This window comes from Nothobranchius furzeri, chromosome 12 (assembly GCF_043380555.1).
Source record: "Nothobranchius furzeri strain GRZ-AD chromosome 12, NfurGRZ-RIMD1, whole genome shotgun sequence".
Taxonomy (NCBI): Eukaryota; Metazoa; Chordata; class Actinopteri; order Cyprinodontiformes; family Nothobranchiidae; genus Nothobranchius; species Nothobranchius furzeri.
The window spans coordinates 59,486,743-59,501,559 of record NC_091752.1 but is presented as its reverse complement, the minus strand read 5'-3'; the positions used below and the strand labels follow the sequence as shown (position 1 = coordinate 59,501,559).

At 44.5% G+C, this 14,817-nt stretch overlaps 1 protein-coding gene across 3 annotated transcripts in view; it reads right to left on the bottom strand.

The window, feature by feature from the left end:
- Positions 1 to 13,398, bottom strand: part of zic2b (zic family member 2 (odd-paired homolog, Drosophila) b) — a 44,752-nt gene extending 31,354 nt beyond the window's left edge. For all 3 annotated transcript variants that reach the window (XM_070542763.1, XM_070542764.1, XM_070542765.1), the window contains exon 1: positions 12,052 to 13,398. In XM_070542763.1, the coding sequence (XP_070398864.1) occupies positions 12,052 to 12,574 (523 nt within the window). In that variant the 5' untranslated portion in view covers positions 12,575 to 13,398. The remainder of the gene's footprint in view (positions 1 to 12,051) is intronic.
- Between the last annotated feature and the right edge of the window lie 1,419 nt (positions 13,399 to 14,817).

The window sequence follows — 14,817 nt, the reverse complement described above, 5'->3', positions numbered from 1 at the left end:
CACCGACACTTTTTTCTGCACGCGCTGCAAACAGAATAGCCATCTACTATTAACTGTTGCTTGGCATTCTTCAAATATCCAAAATATGCCCATACTTCCGACTTTGTCTTCTTTGAGGGCTGATAGATGCCTTGAGCGCTGCTGTCTCCTCTGTCGGCCATTACTTCCGCTTCAGCTTCAAGAAAGTTTTGGTTGTAAACTACAAAGTGCGCATGTGCGGCAACTTCAGCAGATGAGACGGTGGCTGGCAAGGGTCATCGCGCCCACGGTAATCCACTGAGATAATATATGTTTTAAAAAACATGACAGTAATTATTATTGTGAACATTTTTACTGGGGTTTACTGCTACACCGGTTACCGTGACATCCCTAGTTCCCTCACACTTCAAAACCTAATCGGATTTCACGCTGAGTGAGCAACTATGCCTGTTTTTGTTCAGTCTATGGTTCCAACAACCAACGTTCTACTGAAAACAGATTATGTGTGATTACTATTGACTTTTCTACCCCAAAACAGGAGTTGTACAACCCCAACATACGGCCCCATACAGTACGGCCATTAACCATCGTTAAACTAATTGAATTGGTGTTACCTCAGCAACTAGAAATAACCGGAGTCGAGCATATAATGTTCTAAGTTTTCCGCAGTGAGTCACGTGAATCCAAAACCGCACGTTCTTTAGGGAAGCCTGTCCTCTTCTCCTTATTTCCCTTGATATTTTTAAACACCTGCTAGTTGTCTGAAAACCGGGAAGGATAACCAAAGTTACTCTTTGGCCTCAGATGATGTTTTTCTAATATTTTAAAGAACATTAAAGATGCACTTTAAATATTTTTCTCATAAGTGGATTGACCTGTGTGTGGAGGTCAAGGGTCACTGAGCTTACTAAACCAATTTTGAGTTCCAACAATTTGTTCCAAAGATTTTGGAATCAATAAAACGACAACAGTGTCCAAATTTATGCACCCGTCTATTTTTGTGTAAAAACTGTTTGCACTTTCTGTAAATCCTATAAACTTTGCCTCCTTTCTAAAATATCACTGTGTGTGTTCCCTATAATATACTGAACTGAAATTTTTTATCGTGACAACCATCAATTCATACAGGAAAATCACGAAGTTTAACAAGGCTGACCAAACTTTTGCATCTCACTGTATATCTATTTATTATGTGTTATTTTCCACATACAAGCTGTCACTAAGCTGTCCTGTCTTCTTACTTATAAACTTCTAGAGATTATAATTAAAGTCCAGTGGAGAAGGATTTACCACAAATAGTCATGAGAAAATGGCGTGATGCTGATGCAGTTTCTAGCAAATAAGGGACTGATTTTGGATGTACGTTATGCGCCTATAACCCAGGGGTGCCGAGCTCCTGTCCCTAAAGGCCGGTGTCCTGCAGGTTTTTTAACATGTCCTGCTGCACTCTTGAAACTAATTATTAGTTCAAGTCAAGCTAAATATTGCTGAGGAGGAAGCTCAGCATTCTGATTTGTGTTTTGGAGGTGGACACCAGTCCTTGAGGAATGGAGTTCGAAACAGCAGCTATAACAACAGCAATTTGGGGAAAACTTACCGCGACATGTTTCCTCAGGTTGATGTTGAGTTCTTGTAGGCTGAGGTCTTCGTTTGTTTTGGAGCACACAGAAGACATCGCATCATATATCAGTTCATCTGCATTTCTTTTAGGTGAAACATACTTTGAATTTGAGGCCAAGGATGCTCTCCAGTTTTAGCATCGAGGACAGTGGCTTGTGTCACTTTCATCCTTATTTTTCTTCCCATGTCTGTCGTTTTAAAATGCCGAAATATGCTCTCCCCCACCACAATGTTTATTAGAGGTGTGAATCTTCACTTGTCTCCCGATTCGATTCGATTATGATTATTGGGTCAACGATTCAATTCGATTCGATATCCCAATGCATCACGATTATTTCATATAGATTTGTTTTCATTGATAAATAGAAGATGTCAGATAATTGTTATTTATTTATTTATTTATTTTATCAAAAACGTAATTGACACAACCTGCCATCCCTCAAAAGCTCTCCATTCACAACAGGTTAGGACAAAACATTTTAAACTTTTAAGAAGATTTAACAAAGTAAAACAATCCGTTTCCTCGTTCAACACCACGCCTCAGGCTGAGAAAAACACGCTTTGCAAAAACTTACAAAATCTAAAAAAGCACTGAAAACCTACAGGACACATAATGTAATAATAAAATCCATGATGGGTTCTTATATGAGTGTTTAATGTCTCTGAGCAGCTCCAGTCAAATATTTATGCCACAGTTCAAGGGTGTCAGAAATAACACCAAATGAAATGTTTGACTTAGTTTGTTTTTTTTATTTGAACCAAGTGGTTCGTTTCTGAAATGTTGGAGAATGAATCAAGTTATGTTTGATGCAGAAAATAATAAAACATAAAACAAATTCTACACTTCCAATAATTTTTAATATTCTTTCTGATAACACCAGCAGAAGGCTGTGGGCTGGATTAGGATTAAATTACCCAGCTGATGGATCTCTTTCACTAACCAGCTAACTACAAACCTTTCCACCAACCTGTCCTGTGTAACCCTCACCATGTAACCCTCATGTCCATGCTGTCTCTGAGGAGCAGATAGGAAACAAGATCTCCTGTAACTTAAAATGAACCAAAGCTTCCTCCCAGTTTCTGGTGAGCTGAATTTAACATCAGTTTATCATCATGAAACAAAAGAATAAAGTGGAAAAAGAGCTTCTATCTTCTATTTCTCTCTCCTTTTAACTTCTCCGTGTCCCTAAATAAAAGAGGCTGCGATCATGCTGCAGCCGCCGTCATTGACCCCGCCCCCTCCCCAAGACCGGATCTCCCGGCATCACAACACTCGGTCTGACTGAGCACTTTGAGGACAAATAATAATTAAATTATGAAAATAATAATGCGTGTTTGGAGCATCGGTTTGGAGGAGCGTCCTCCGATCCTCTCTTGTGTGAGCAGACAGTGTCTCTCTCTCTCTCCCTCCCTCAGTTGCTGTGCAAGCGAGCGGAGCGGGTCGCGTGACAACCCGCTCAATTACCATAATTCATGGCCCAAATCCAACAGAACTGGTCGAGCTGATTCGGTTCCGGGTCGGTCTCAGGTTACAACTCTAGCGCTCAGCCCTGCAGTACCAAATTAAGGCGGAACCACTTGGTAAATGTGGAGGACACTTACTCTGACAGATTTGGATGCTGCGCTGGTGCCGCTGTTAAAAAAACAAAACTACATTCCACTATAATCGATTATGGCATACTCTTCTACGATGCAGAATCGTTTATGTCCGCATCCCGATTCATCGATTATTTGATTATTTTCCACAGCTCTAATGTTTATACCTGGTGGTCATGTGACAGCTTGGCAACATTTGATTGGTGAAAAAGCAATAAGTAGATACACTGGCGAAGTGATCTGTTGTTGTTTTTTTGTATGAAATATGAATTTCAAGTAACAAATCAAATGTTGCCAAATATAGCTAAGTAAAAGTAATGTGGCTTCTTCATAAATGTGATGAAAAAAAGTAAAAATTATGATGCAGAAACAGTATTTCTGGAGCTATTTTTTCGAAATGTAAAGGAGTAAATATTACATGGTACTACCCACTTCTGGCATGGCCAATACGAATGTGATTCAAAATCATCCAAGGATCAAGGACATAAAAAGTTTATTAACATGCAACTTATGGTTTGGGAGTTGTCGTCGTCGTCTTCCTCCGCTTATCCGGGTCCGGGTCGCGGGGGCAGCATCCCAACTAGGGAGCTCCAGACCATCCTCTCCCCGGCCACCTCCACCAGCTCCTCCGGCAGGACCCCAAGGCATTCCCGGACCAGATTGGAGATGTAACCTCTCCTACGTGTCCTGCGTCGACCCGGGGGCCTTCTGCCGGCAGGACATGTCCGAAACACCTCCCCAGGGAGGCGTCCAGGAGGCATCCTGACCAGATGCCCAAACCACCTCAACTGACTCCTTTCGATCCGGAGGAGCAGCGGTTCTACTCTGAGTCCCTCCCGAATGTCCAAGCTCCTCACCCTATCTCTAAGGCTGAGCCCGGCCACCCTATGGAGGAAACTCATTTTGGCCGCTTGCATCCGCCATCTCGTTCTTTCGGTCATTACCCAAAGCTCATGACCATAGGTGAGGATTGGGACGTAGATCGACCGGTAAATCGAGAGCCTGGCTTTCTGGCTCAGCTCCCTCTTCACCACGACTGATTGGCTCAGCGTCCGCATCACTGCAGACGCCGAACCAATCCGCCTGTCAATCTCCCGAGCCCTCCTGCCCTCACTCGTGAACAAGACCCCGAGATACTTAAACTCCTCCACTTGAGGTAGGACCTCTCTCCCGACCCGGAGGTGGCCAGCCCCCCTTTTCCGGTCAAGAACCATGGTCTCAGATTTGGAGGTGCTGATCCTCATCCCAGCCGCTTCACACTCGGCCGCGAACCTACCCAGCAAGAGCTGAAGGTCAGAGCTGGATGAAGCTAGAAGGACCACATCATCCGCAAAAAGCAGAGACGAGATTCTCCTGCCACCAAACTCGACACACTCCACACCACAGCTGCGCCTAGAAATTCTGTCCATAAAGGTAATGCACAGAACCGGTGACAAAGGGCAGCCCTGGCGGAGTCCAACCTGTAATATAGTGATATATATATATTAGGTATTAGAGGGATGAAACAATATACTGTTCAGCCGGGCTCAGTTTATATATTTGGTAGTACCATGGTGCCACCTAGTGGGGAGATGGTGAAATGGAGTGTGTGGCGGAAGTGAGGCGAAATAAAGGACGTGTGGACTGAACATGTTGGTGGTTCTCGGTGTCTTCACTGTTATGGATATATTAACAGTTTAGCAGCAGTCAAAGTTATTACACAACCCTCACCGGGAACAGGTCCGACTTACTACCGGCTATGCGGAACAAACTCACGCTCCTCTGGTAAAGGGACTGAATGGCCCTTAACAGAAAGCCACCCACCCCAAAATCCTGGAGCGTCCCCCACAGGGTGCCCCTGGGGACATGGTCATAAGCCTTCTCCAAATCCACAAAACACATGTGGATTGGTTGGGCAAACTCCCATGCCCCCTCCATCACCCTTGCAAGGGTATAAAGCTGGTCCACAGTTCCACGGCCAGGACGAAAACCACATTGCTCCTCCTCAATCTGAGAATCAACTATCGATAGGACCCTCCTCTCTAGTACCTTGGAGTAGACTTTTCCAGGGAGGCTGCGGAGTGTAATCCCCCTATAGTTGGAACACACCCTCAGGTCACCCTTCTTAAAGATGGGGATCACCACCCCGGTCTGCCACTACACAGGAACTTCCCCCGATGGCCACGCAATATTGCAGAGACGTGTCAACCATGACAACCCTACAACATCCATAGCCTTGAGATCCCCAGGACGAATCTCATCCGTCCCCGGTGCTCCGCCACTGTGTAGTTGTTTGACTACCTCAGCAACTTCTGCCCCCAGGATTGGACAGTCCATACCCAGGTCTCCCGGCTCTGGTTCCTCCTCGGAATGTGCGTAGGTGGGATTGAGGAGCTCCTCAAAGTATTCCTTCCACCGTCCAACTATAGCCCCAGTTGACGTCAGCAGCTCCCCATCCCCACTGTACACAGTGCAAGCGAGTTGCTGCCTCCCTCTCCTGAGGCGCCTGACAGTTTGCCAGAACCTCTTTGAAGCCGATCAATAGTCTTTCTCCATGGCCTCACCAAACTCCTCCCACGCCCGAGATTTTGCTTTGGCAACTGCCACTGCTGCACCCCGCTTGGCTATCCGGTACCTGTCTGCTGCCTCTGGAGAACCACAGAGCAGCCACGCCCTGTCGGCCTCCTTCTTCAGCCTGACGGCTCCCTGAACCTCTGGTGTCCACCAGCGGGTACGGGGGTTGCCACCACGACTGGCACCGGCCACCTTGCGACCACATCTAGCAACAGCCGCCTCAACAATCGCACAGTGGAACAAGGCCCACTCGGAGTCAATGTCCCCCACTGCTCTCGGGACGCGGTCAAAGCTCTGCCGGAGGTGGGAGTTGAAGACCGTCTTGACAGGTTCTTCTGCCAGGCGTAGGGCTGTAGCGAAGCCTCGACGACGTCGACGGCTCGATTCTAAAAATTTGTCGACGTCAGATCCGGAAGTCGACGCACCGCGCCCACTTGTTGCATCCCCAGGAGTTTGTAAATAGAGGAGAAATCTGCCTGTTTTTCCTCTAGTTCGCCCTCTTCTCCGCCTTCACTAACATCTCCGCCAAATACCGAAGACCCGGAACAATGTCCGTCCACTACTAGATTATTTTCCTGTTTTGTCCGCCTTCGTCTCCCGGCAACGGACAACAACTTCCGGGGTCAGATGCGCTGCTTCGTGTCTACCGCAGATGTAGTAAACCACCGGGAGCGTTTCTCCCTTCATAAAGGAGCTTCTTTCGGACACGAGGAGAGCTGTTTTGGTGGTAGCAGCCTCTCCTCCGTGCTGGTCGGTTTGCTGCTGGGTGTGTTTGGTTTATTTAAACTTGGTAACTTGAACTTAACGTTTGTAAAGCTACTGTTAGCATCTTCGCTAACAGCTTCTTGCGTTGGGATAAGCTTTTACGTTTTGGTTTAGACTTAATCTTTTTTGTGGTGCAGATCTCCCTTTTATTACATTTAGAGTGTTGTGAGTTTTCGGTTTAGTTTAAAATATCACCTTGAGTTTGGTTTAACCACCCAGTTTAGAGTTTGGATCCCTACTTATTTGTACTTTGTTTTAATTCCCCACAGGCAGAATTAGTTTTATTATTCCCAACCTGTGGATGGAAAGATTTATGATTTTTGTTGTTGTAAATAAACCTGATCATCATTTTAACTTTTAAATCCCGTTATTGTCCCTTCCTTTTTGCACACGAGCCAAACTCCCCAGGAAGAGTCGCAACACCACTCCCCTCCCGCACATAAGTGACCAAAACAAAGAAGCATGGAGACACTCCATCTTCTACCACCTCTCAGGCAGCAGCCTGCACTCCCAAGTTCTACACGTCACCAGAACATAACCAACCGCAACACAATAAAAGCAGTGTTATACAAAATGGAAGGCCTGTAGTGTTTATTCTCTTACAGTAAGAATTTATCAATTTTTTTGAGGAATTTATTTGAGATTTTCTGGTTTTTGTTAATTGTGCAATCGAAAAATAATCATTAGATTAATTTTCTAAATAGTCATTAGAATAGTCGACTATTCGATAAAATAATCGTCAGAATAATCGTTTTAAAAATAATCGTTTACCCCCAGCCCTAGCCAGGCATTCCCAGCAGACCCTCACTATGCGTTTGGGTCTGCCAGGTCTTCACGGCATCTTCCCCTGCCATCTGATCCAACTCACCACCAGGTGGTGATCAGTTGACAGCTCTGCTCCTCTCGTCACTCGGGTGTCCAAAACATACAGCCGCAGGTCAGATGATATGACTACAAATTCTATCATCGACCTGCAACCTAGGCTGTCTTGGTAACAAGTGTACCGATGGGCATCCTTATGCTCGAACATGGTGTTCGTTATGGCCAAACTGCGGCTTGCACAGAAGTCCAATAACGAACCACCTCTCGAGTTCGGATCAGGCGGACTATTCCTCCCAATCACACCCCTCCAGGTCATGCTGTCATTGCCCTCGTGAGCATTGAAGTCCCCCAGCAGGACAATGGAGTCCCCTGATGGAGCACTATCTAGCACTCGTCCCAGGGACTCCAAAAAGGGTGGGTACTCTGCACTGATATTTGGCCCATAAGCACAAACAACAGTCAGGACCCGTTCCCCGACCCGAAGGCGCAGGGAAGCTACCCTCTCATCCCCTGGGGTAAACCCCAACACACAGGCAGAGAGTCTTGGGGATAACAAAAACTCTGAGTAGCATTCGAGATTTTCAATCAAAGAGGCTTGTTAGATTTTTCGCGGCATGTTCTGATTCTTGTGCATATGTTCCCTGCCTATTGGCTTGTAACCCTAAAAAGACCTGCCGAGTATGTAAAACAGCCAATACAAGACGGCCTTCTTTCTTCTTATTTGAATACATTGTTAAACTCAATAAATGGGACTCTGTATCAGAAGATACTCAAAATCAAATGGCTCTGTGAAAAATGTGATTGGGAACTCCCTAATTAGTACCTACTCAGCGTGGCTCGACTTGATTCAACTCAACTCTACAATTTCAGATGGTGGTACATTAAAACTGAGAAACAGCTCTAGAGAGTGTACTTGTCATGGCCACGGGGGTAACACTTAAAGCCACATACGACTACTGAAAAGAGGGTGCTCAACTTGTACTCATTACCCCATTCATGCACTCTCATGCCATACCTCCTATTGCTCAGTAAAATAGTAGATTTTATTTATTTTTAAATTAGTATAATAGTGTTCACACCACATAGGCTCAGCTGTGGTGCTGCGCCACTGCTGAAATTCAAGCTCCACAGCTACGGACTCAACACACGCCCCCCTACCCCTCACCCCCACCCCACGGAAGAAGGACAGAAGCGGAACGTTCCACGCATAACTATTACTCACTTTCCCACTCTCACGGCAGCAAAACAGTCCGCGTATGTACACCCCCCACACGGACGGCTAACAGCAACAAAATGGTCCCCAGTGAGCACCTCCGCTCTCACGGCCAATGCACAGCATTTTTAGCAATAATCAAGTGCCCTTCATAAAAGCATCTTCTAGATATATGAACACACAGCTACAATATGTTAAGACAAAATGAATATTTTTAGAAGTATGTGAGATATCCCTCATCACTTCATTCAAGCATGAACCAGCTATTTGAATCCAGATTATTATATTTCCTCATCTTAACAGGTGTGTTCTAGAGGCTGGATTTACAGCAAAGAGAAAGCATCCTACAAAAAGTCCTGGTCCCTCATTTATCGACCATACTTACACACAGATCTGTGTGTAGGAATGAATTTACACATTGTGTGGTATTTATCATTTTGTACTTGTGCGTGGAAATATTCCTAAACCTCAGACTATGCATACGAACAGCATCTAGAGGTAGAACCATTGACATATATATACTGGACAATTCGTGTCCATAGGCTGGATTTATAAGTTTCTATTCCCAAATGTGAGGTTCCCACCACCACCAGTTTAAGTGTGTCACAGGTCCTGTCACGCCCAGACAATCCAAAAATGAGAAAAGAGGTGGAGCTAAGGGTGGGGCTGTTACGTTTGGAACAGGGTTGGAACAAATGAACTGGAGTAGCTGCTGGCTAACTTAGCTAACCCAAGAAGCTAAGAAGGGCTCCTTGGACAGAGGTGTCCCACCTGCACGCTAGACTGGCTCCAGTAGGAGGCTGTGGTCATGCTGATTGCCTGTGAAGATCTAATATGGACTGGGACTGTTAAATTACAAGTGGAACCTCAGACCGCTGCGATTGTAGCCGGGCGCCGTGACCTTTTACATCAGCTCTTGCTCCACGGTCGGAGATCAGCGGGACATTAGCTACATGCTAACCCAAAGCTAACAAGAGTTTTTCTGGCCATTTTCAGCAAGAAAAACATGGTAGAGCTACTCCAAACTAAAGGTGCCTCCGGCCTGCTTAGTAATGAAATCCGAACTAGGTAAGCTGAGGATATCAGGCTTCGTTGGTCCACTGCGGTGAAAGATTCGTGTGCCTGCCATTGTTTCCAACTTCTCCAGGAGTTGGAGACTAGCTACATACTAACCCAAAACTAACGGAGTTTTCCCGAGTGTTTTCAGTAGGAAAAATGCAGTTGAGCGACTCAAAAGTGAAGCAGCGACAACAAAAAGAGCTGCAGTGTTTCTGTGGTCACCTTCAGAGATCCAGCTTGACTAAAGCCTTGCTTCGGAGCCGGCCTGGCTTCCTGCTATTCTCGGGCAGGAGACAGGAGAAGCTGGGCACCCGCTCAAGTTTCTTATGCAGCTCCACTAACATGTTTGACCAAGCAGTTAAATGACTCAGCATTTCCCCCATTCAACCAGCAAAATAAAGAACAGAAATATAAATTTACTTACTGATAAAAAGAAGCAGAAACTGCTTGGATGGTCTGTTAGTAACCAGCTTACCCTTTTGTCCAACTAACATCCAAGATTAACATCCAAACACGAACACAAAAACACATCCAAAACTAAAGTATAGAGAATCGAAATGGCTGAACATCTATTAACTTGAGGCTGAGGCCTTTCTTCGCAGCTAGCTATGAAGTCACGTGGATGTTCATTAATTATTCTGGTTTTTAAGCATTTAATACACTAGAGTAACAAAAAACTTCATCCCCTCAGAGTTGTCATGAGTGTAAACTAGATCTAATAAACCTAAAATGTTTTTTTGGACCAGGTCGTAAATATGTTTATTTCTGCTGTGAAATTGGCATTTTTAACATGGGACCCAATGAGATTTGCTCTCATCTGCTGCCAGACCCTAGCACAGGAGTATTCAATTACTGGCCTGGAGGGCTAGTATCCAGCACATTTTAGTTTTGACTCTGTTTCAACACGCCTGACTTCAATCAGCAGGTGATTAACAGGCTTCTGCAAAGTCCGATGAGCTGCTGCACAGGTGATTCAACCACTTAATCATGTGTGTTGGACCAGAGAAACCACTAAAACGTGCTGGACCTCCAGGCCTGGAATTAAGTAGCCCTGCCCTTGTGGATGAGGGTGGAACTGCAATTTTTGCCACATCCGTGTTGGCTTCATCTGTTGCAGAATTATGTGGGCTTGGGTAGAACAGAGCAATGTCTCAGTTGTCCACACGTTATACATCCACAAATTACTTTAGCCGTTAAATAATTATTTCTGTAGAAAAACAACATAATTGGTGCTAAAACCTGTAAAAGACACCTGTGACCGACAGAAATTGTAAAATGACTGATCTTGTGTTATTGGCAGGATCTGGAAGAGCCTCTGGAGTTCGGAAGGGACATGTCCTCCATGAGCGCACTGATCTGATTCCTGAAGAAGATCCTTCTGGATCCTTTATGGAGCGACAGACAAACCGCCTGAATCCGATTCCATTTCATATTTTATCTTACATCTATGAGAACCCTCCAGAACCTCCTTTGCTTGTGATCATCCACACATTTCCAAGGTAACCAGACTGAATGACAGCTCAGAAGAGGCTGCACTCTCAGACAACATTTCCAAATAAAACTAACTCCAAACTCCCAACTCCTTAAATGGAAAATGTAAATGACAACCCCTTACTCTACGATTGAACAAACTAAATTATTTTTTTCTGACGGGGACCTCTTCTCTTGTCTCAACTGTGTTTATAACCTCTGCAACTTGTTTGCTTCATATTACACTTTGGCAGCCAGAGCCTTGATCTCACTGTCAATAGTTTTTTTAGTTTTTTTTTTTTTTCGTGAAAAACCAAGGGATTCCTCTCACGAGCTGAGGACATGGTGTAACAAAATATGGTAAATTGAGGGAGTTTCTGTATTTAAATGAGGTGAACGAACACAAGCACCTGGGTACCACAGGTGGAACTTATCAGACAATCGCAGAGGAACATGTGTACAAGAGTCCACTATATCAGGATTTACACTGTTCAGTTTGTATGAACATTCGAAATTGTGTTCATAGGAAGGAATACAGAAATATTTCTATGAACATTTGATGAAGGAGGCCCCAGGAAACAGCTAATCCTAAATAGGCATCTTGTATGAATTTAACCCATTCCACAATCTGCCTAATCTGTTTACACACAACAGATAACAGTAATAATGTGGAAAATTTGTTGTTCACATCTTATATTTATCAACATATATGATAAAATAAACATTAATTAAAATAGGTTTCTAAACATGCTTTTTCGTGTATTATATCCTCTGGACTCTGCGGAGATGTTCTGGTTCCTTATGACAACAAGGTCTGGGTGAACAGAAACGGAACTGGGCCCAGATAAACATGGAGAGGGTCCCTGTGGTTATCTTATTAAGCCTTTTTGTGTTTCAGGAAGCTGCTGTCCTAACGAATGACACAGAGACCAGTGAACGCGCGAATGTGTGCGGTCTGAGTCTGGAGAGCCTACCAGTGTGCGTGCGCGTGTGGATCTTGAGGTTTTCAGAGCGTGCGAACATCTTGCCGCAGTTGGGAAATGCGCAGGAGAACGGTTTCTCTCCGGTGTGCACGCGGATGTGGTTGATGAGTTTATATTTGGCTTTGAACGCCTTCCCGCCGCGCAGACACTCGTCCCACATGCAGACATGACTGAGGCTCTCCAGCCCCGCGGCTACGTGCTCGCTGGTGACGTGGTCCACGAGCTCAGGCATGGAGCTGAAAGTTTGGTCGCAGACGAACGTGGCTGTCCGCCCGAGCCTCTGCTTCGAACAACTTCGGTCGATCCATTTGCAAACCAGTTCTGTTTTGACGGCGGGGCCTTTGGAGAAATCCAGCAGGCCGTCCACCCCGCCTCCTGCCGGGGTGTTTGATGAAGCGAACCCGCTTGTGGCTCTCGGTAGGGATGGGGAGACGATGCTCGAAGCCCCCGAATTGTTGTTTCCCAGAGGAGAGACAAGGCCATTGTGCCTGGCCACCATGGACATCCGCTTCATGCTGAGCACGGCGGGTCGTCCTGCTCCGGTCCCGGTTCCGGTTCCCAGTTAAACCACAGATGGGAACGATTGTAGGTTGTTGTGGTTCCTGTGAGCGGGTTACGGCTGTGTGTCGAGCCCCCGCTGCTAGAGACCGAGAGTCAAAGCCTCCATGCTTGTATTTACTGTGAATGGAGGTGAACAGACTGGAAGGAACGGAGCAGGCTGCGTTCCAAACAGTGGAGCAGCGTCCTTGACTCGTTTTCTCCTAGTCTGGGCTGCACTCTTTAGATCCCATTACGGAGACAAGGCTGAAGTTAGCTTCTAATTTGGGAAATGACTAAAGGGCAATTACACCTAATTCTTCTTCACACTGACCATCTCTAATCTACCATAGCTAAAAAAAAACTACAACATACACTTCAAACCTGTACTAGATTATTCTAGGCTAATAACAGATTGCATAAAACATACAGTAGTTTGTGATTTGGGAAACCTTTTTCTGATTTGTGAAACCTCAAGAAAGCCATATTGATGCATTTTTTTTAGTGTCTGACCCACACTGGAGTCTAGCTCAAAATCTACAACACCTACACTCTTCAAGCCTGGACTAGATTCATTTGCACTACTAGCAGAACAAGTTAAACCTCCACTGGGATTTGTGAAACTGGTTTCTTATTTTTGAAACTCCAACAAAGCCAGATTTTAGCATGTTTTCTGCATCTAGACCATCGACATACATACATACATACGTACGATCTAGACCATGCCACCAGAAACTCTGGGCCCCATGGAAAACAACATTTCTGGGCCCCCTCTATTTTTTACAGATAAAATTTAATCTAATAAACGTGCACTGTATATTTTTTTAAAATATAGTTAGCACATTGCATAGTTAAAATGTGTAAAGATTAGTACAAAGCCTACAAAACAGGAAAAAACTGTGGAAATATGTGTGTGTGTGTGTGTGTGTGTGTGTGTGTGTGTGTGTGTATATAATTCTTAAATTATTTGAATTACATTAAGTCATTTGGAATGTGATTTGGAATATTTTTTCTTTTCTGATTCATTTGGCTAAGTCTTTTGTTTATTGTATATTTACTGTTTGTTGCTTCTTTTGAATGAAGTTGGTTCCTTTTTTATTTTCCAGTTCAGAAAGATCGATCCCAACTCATTTTTCCAGTCACTTTATCTTTAATCTTCTCTAATTATAAAATGTTTTGTTTGATGTCCTCTTAGAATTTCCACTAATCTACTAAAGGTTTCACAAATTACTAACTGTCTTTTATTGATTTTGCTGTTAATGTAGAACAATCTAGTTCAAGTTTGAAGAGTCTAGGTGTGGAAGTTTGGAGCTGGGACAGATCTTGGTAGACCAGATTTTAAAAATCTGAATTTTTATTTTTAACTGTAACAAACCATATAAAGTTTCCACAAACCATTTTTTAAAGGTTATTAGTTTAAAATAATCTAGTACTGGTTTGAAGCATCTAGGTGTTGTGTTTGCAGAGCTGAGCCAGTTCTAATGTGGTCTAGAAAAGTGCTGGAAACTGCTTCCTTTGAACTCTCACAAATCAAAAAATGGTTTAAAATAATGCCTTCCAGAGTCCCCCCAAGACACTTTACAACACAGTCATTCACTCATACACACACAGTCATGTGATGATGAGCTACAGTGTAGCCACAGTTGCCCTGGGGCACATTGGCAGAGGCGAGGCTGTCGAGCACAGGCACCACCGGTCCCTCTGACCACCACTAGCAGGAAGGGTTGTGTTAGGTCTTGCCCAAGGACACAATAGCAGAATTCCCTGACAGGAGTCAGGAGGGATCCTACAACTCCCTCTCCCTCCTGAGCAACTGCTGCCTAAGGTCATTAAGGTGCTATTAGTGTAGAATAACTTAGTCCGGGTTTGAAACGTCAAAGTATTGTAAATTTATAATTAGAGCAGAGTAAAGATGCTCGGGGAGTGGACACATTTGTTAGAATTGCCCTTTACGCGTCTTTGGGGGGCAGATCTGTGGTCCCTCACACTCTCTATTGGACGCTCCTATAGATAAACCTTACATAAACAAGCGCGTGTACACACACAGGTGCTCACATGGTGCTCTCATAAGTATGGGCTTGGGCACGTTCAACACATGTCTTAAGACTATGGTGGGCACTCAATGCACTGTGGTATATTATCGTGTGACTGTTTAGTTAAACAATGATTGATTATATATTTCTTCATCAAGTTGACGCAGTGATAGATTGATTTTGTTAT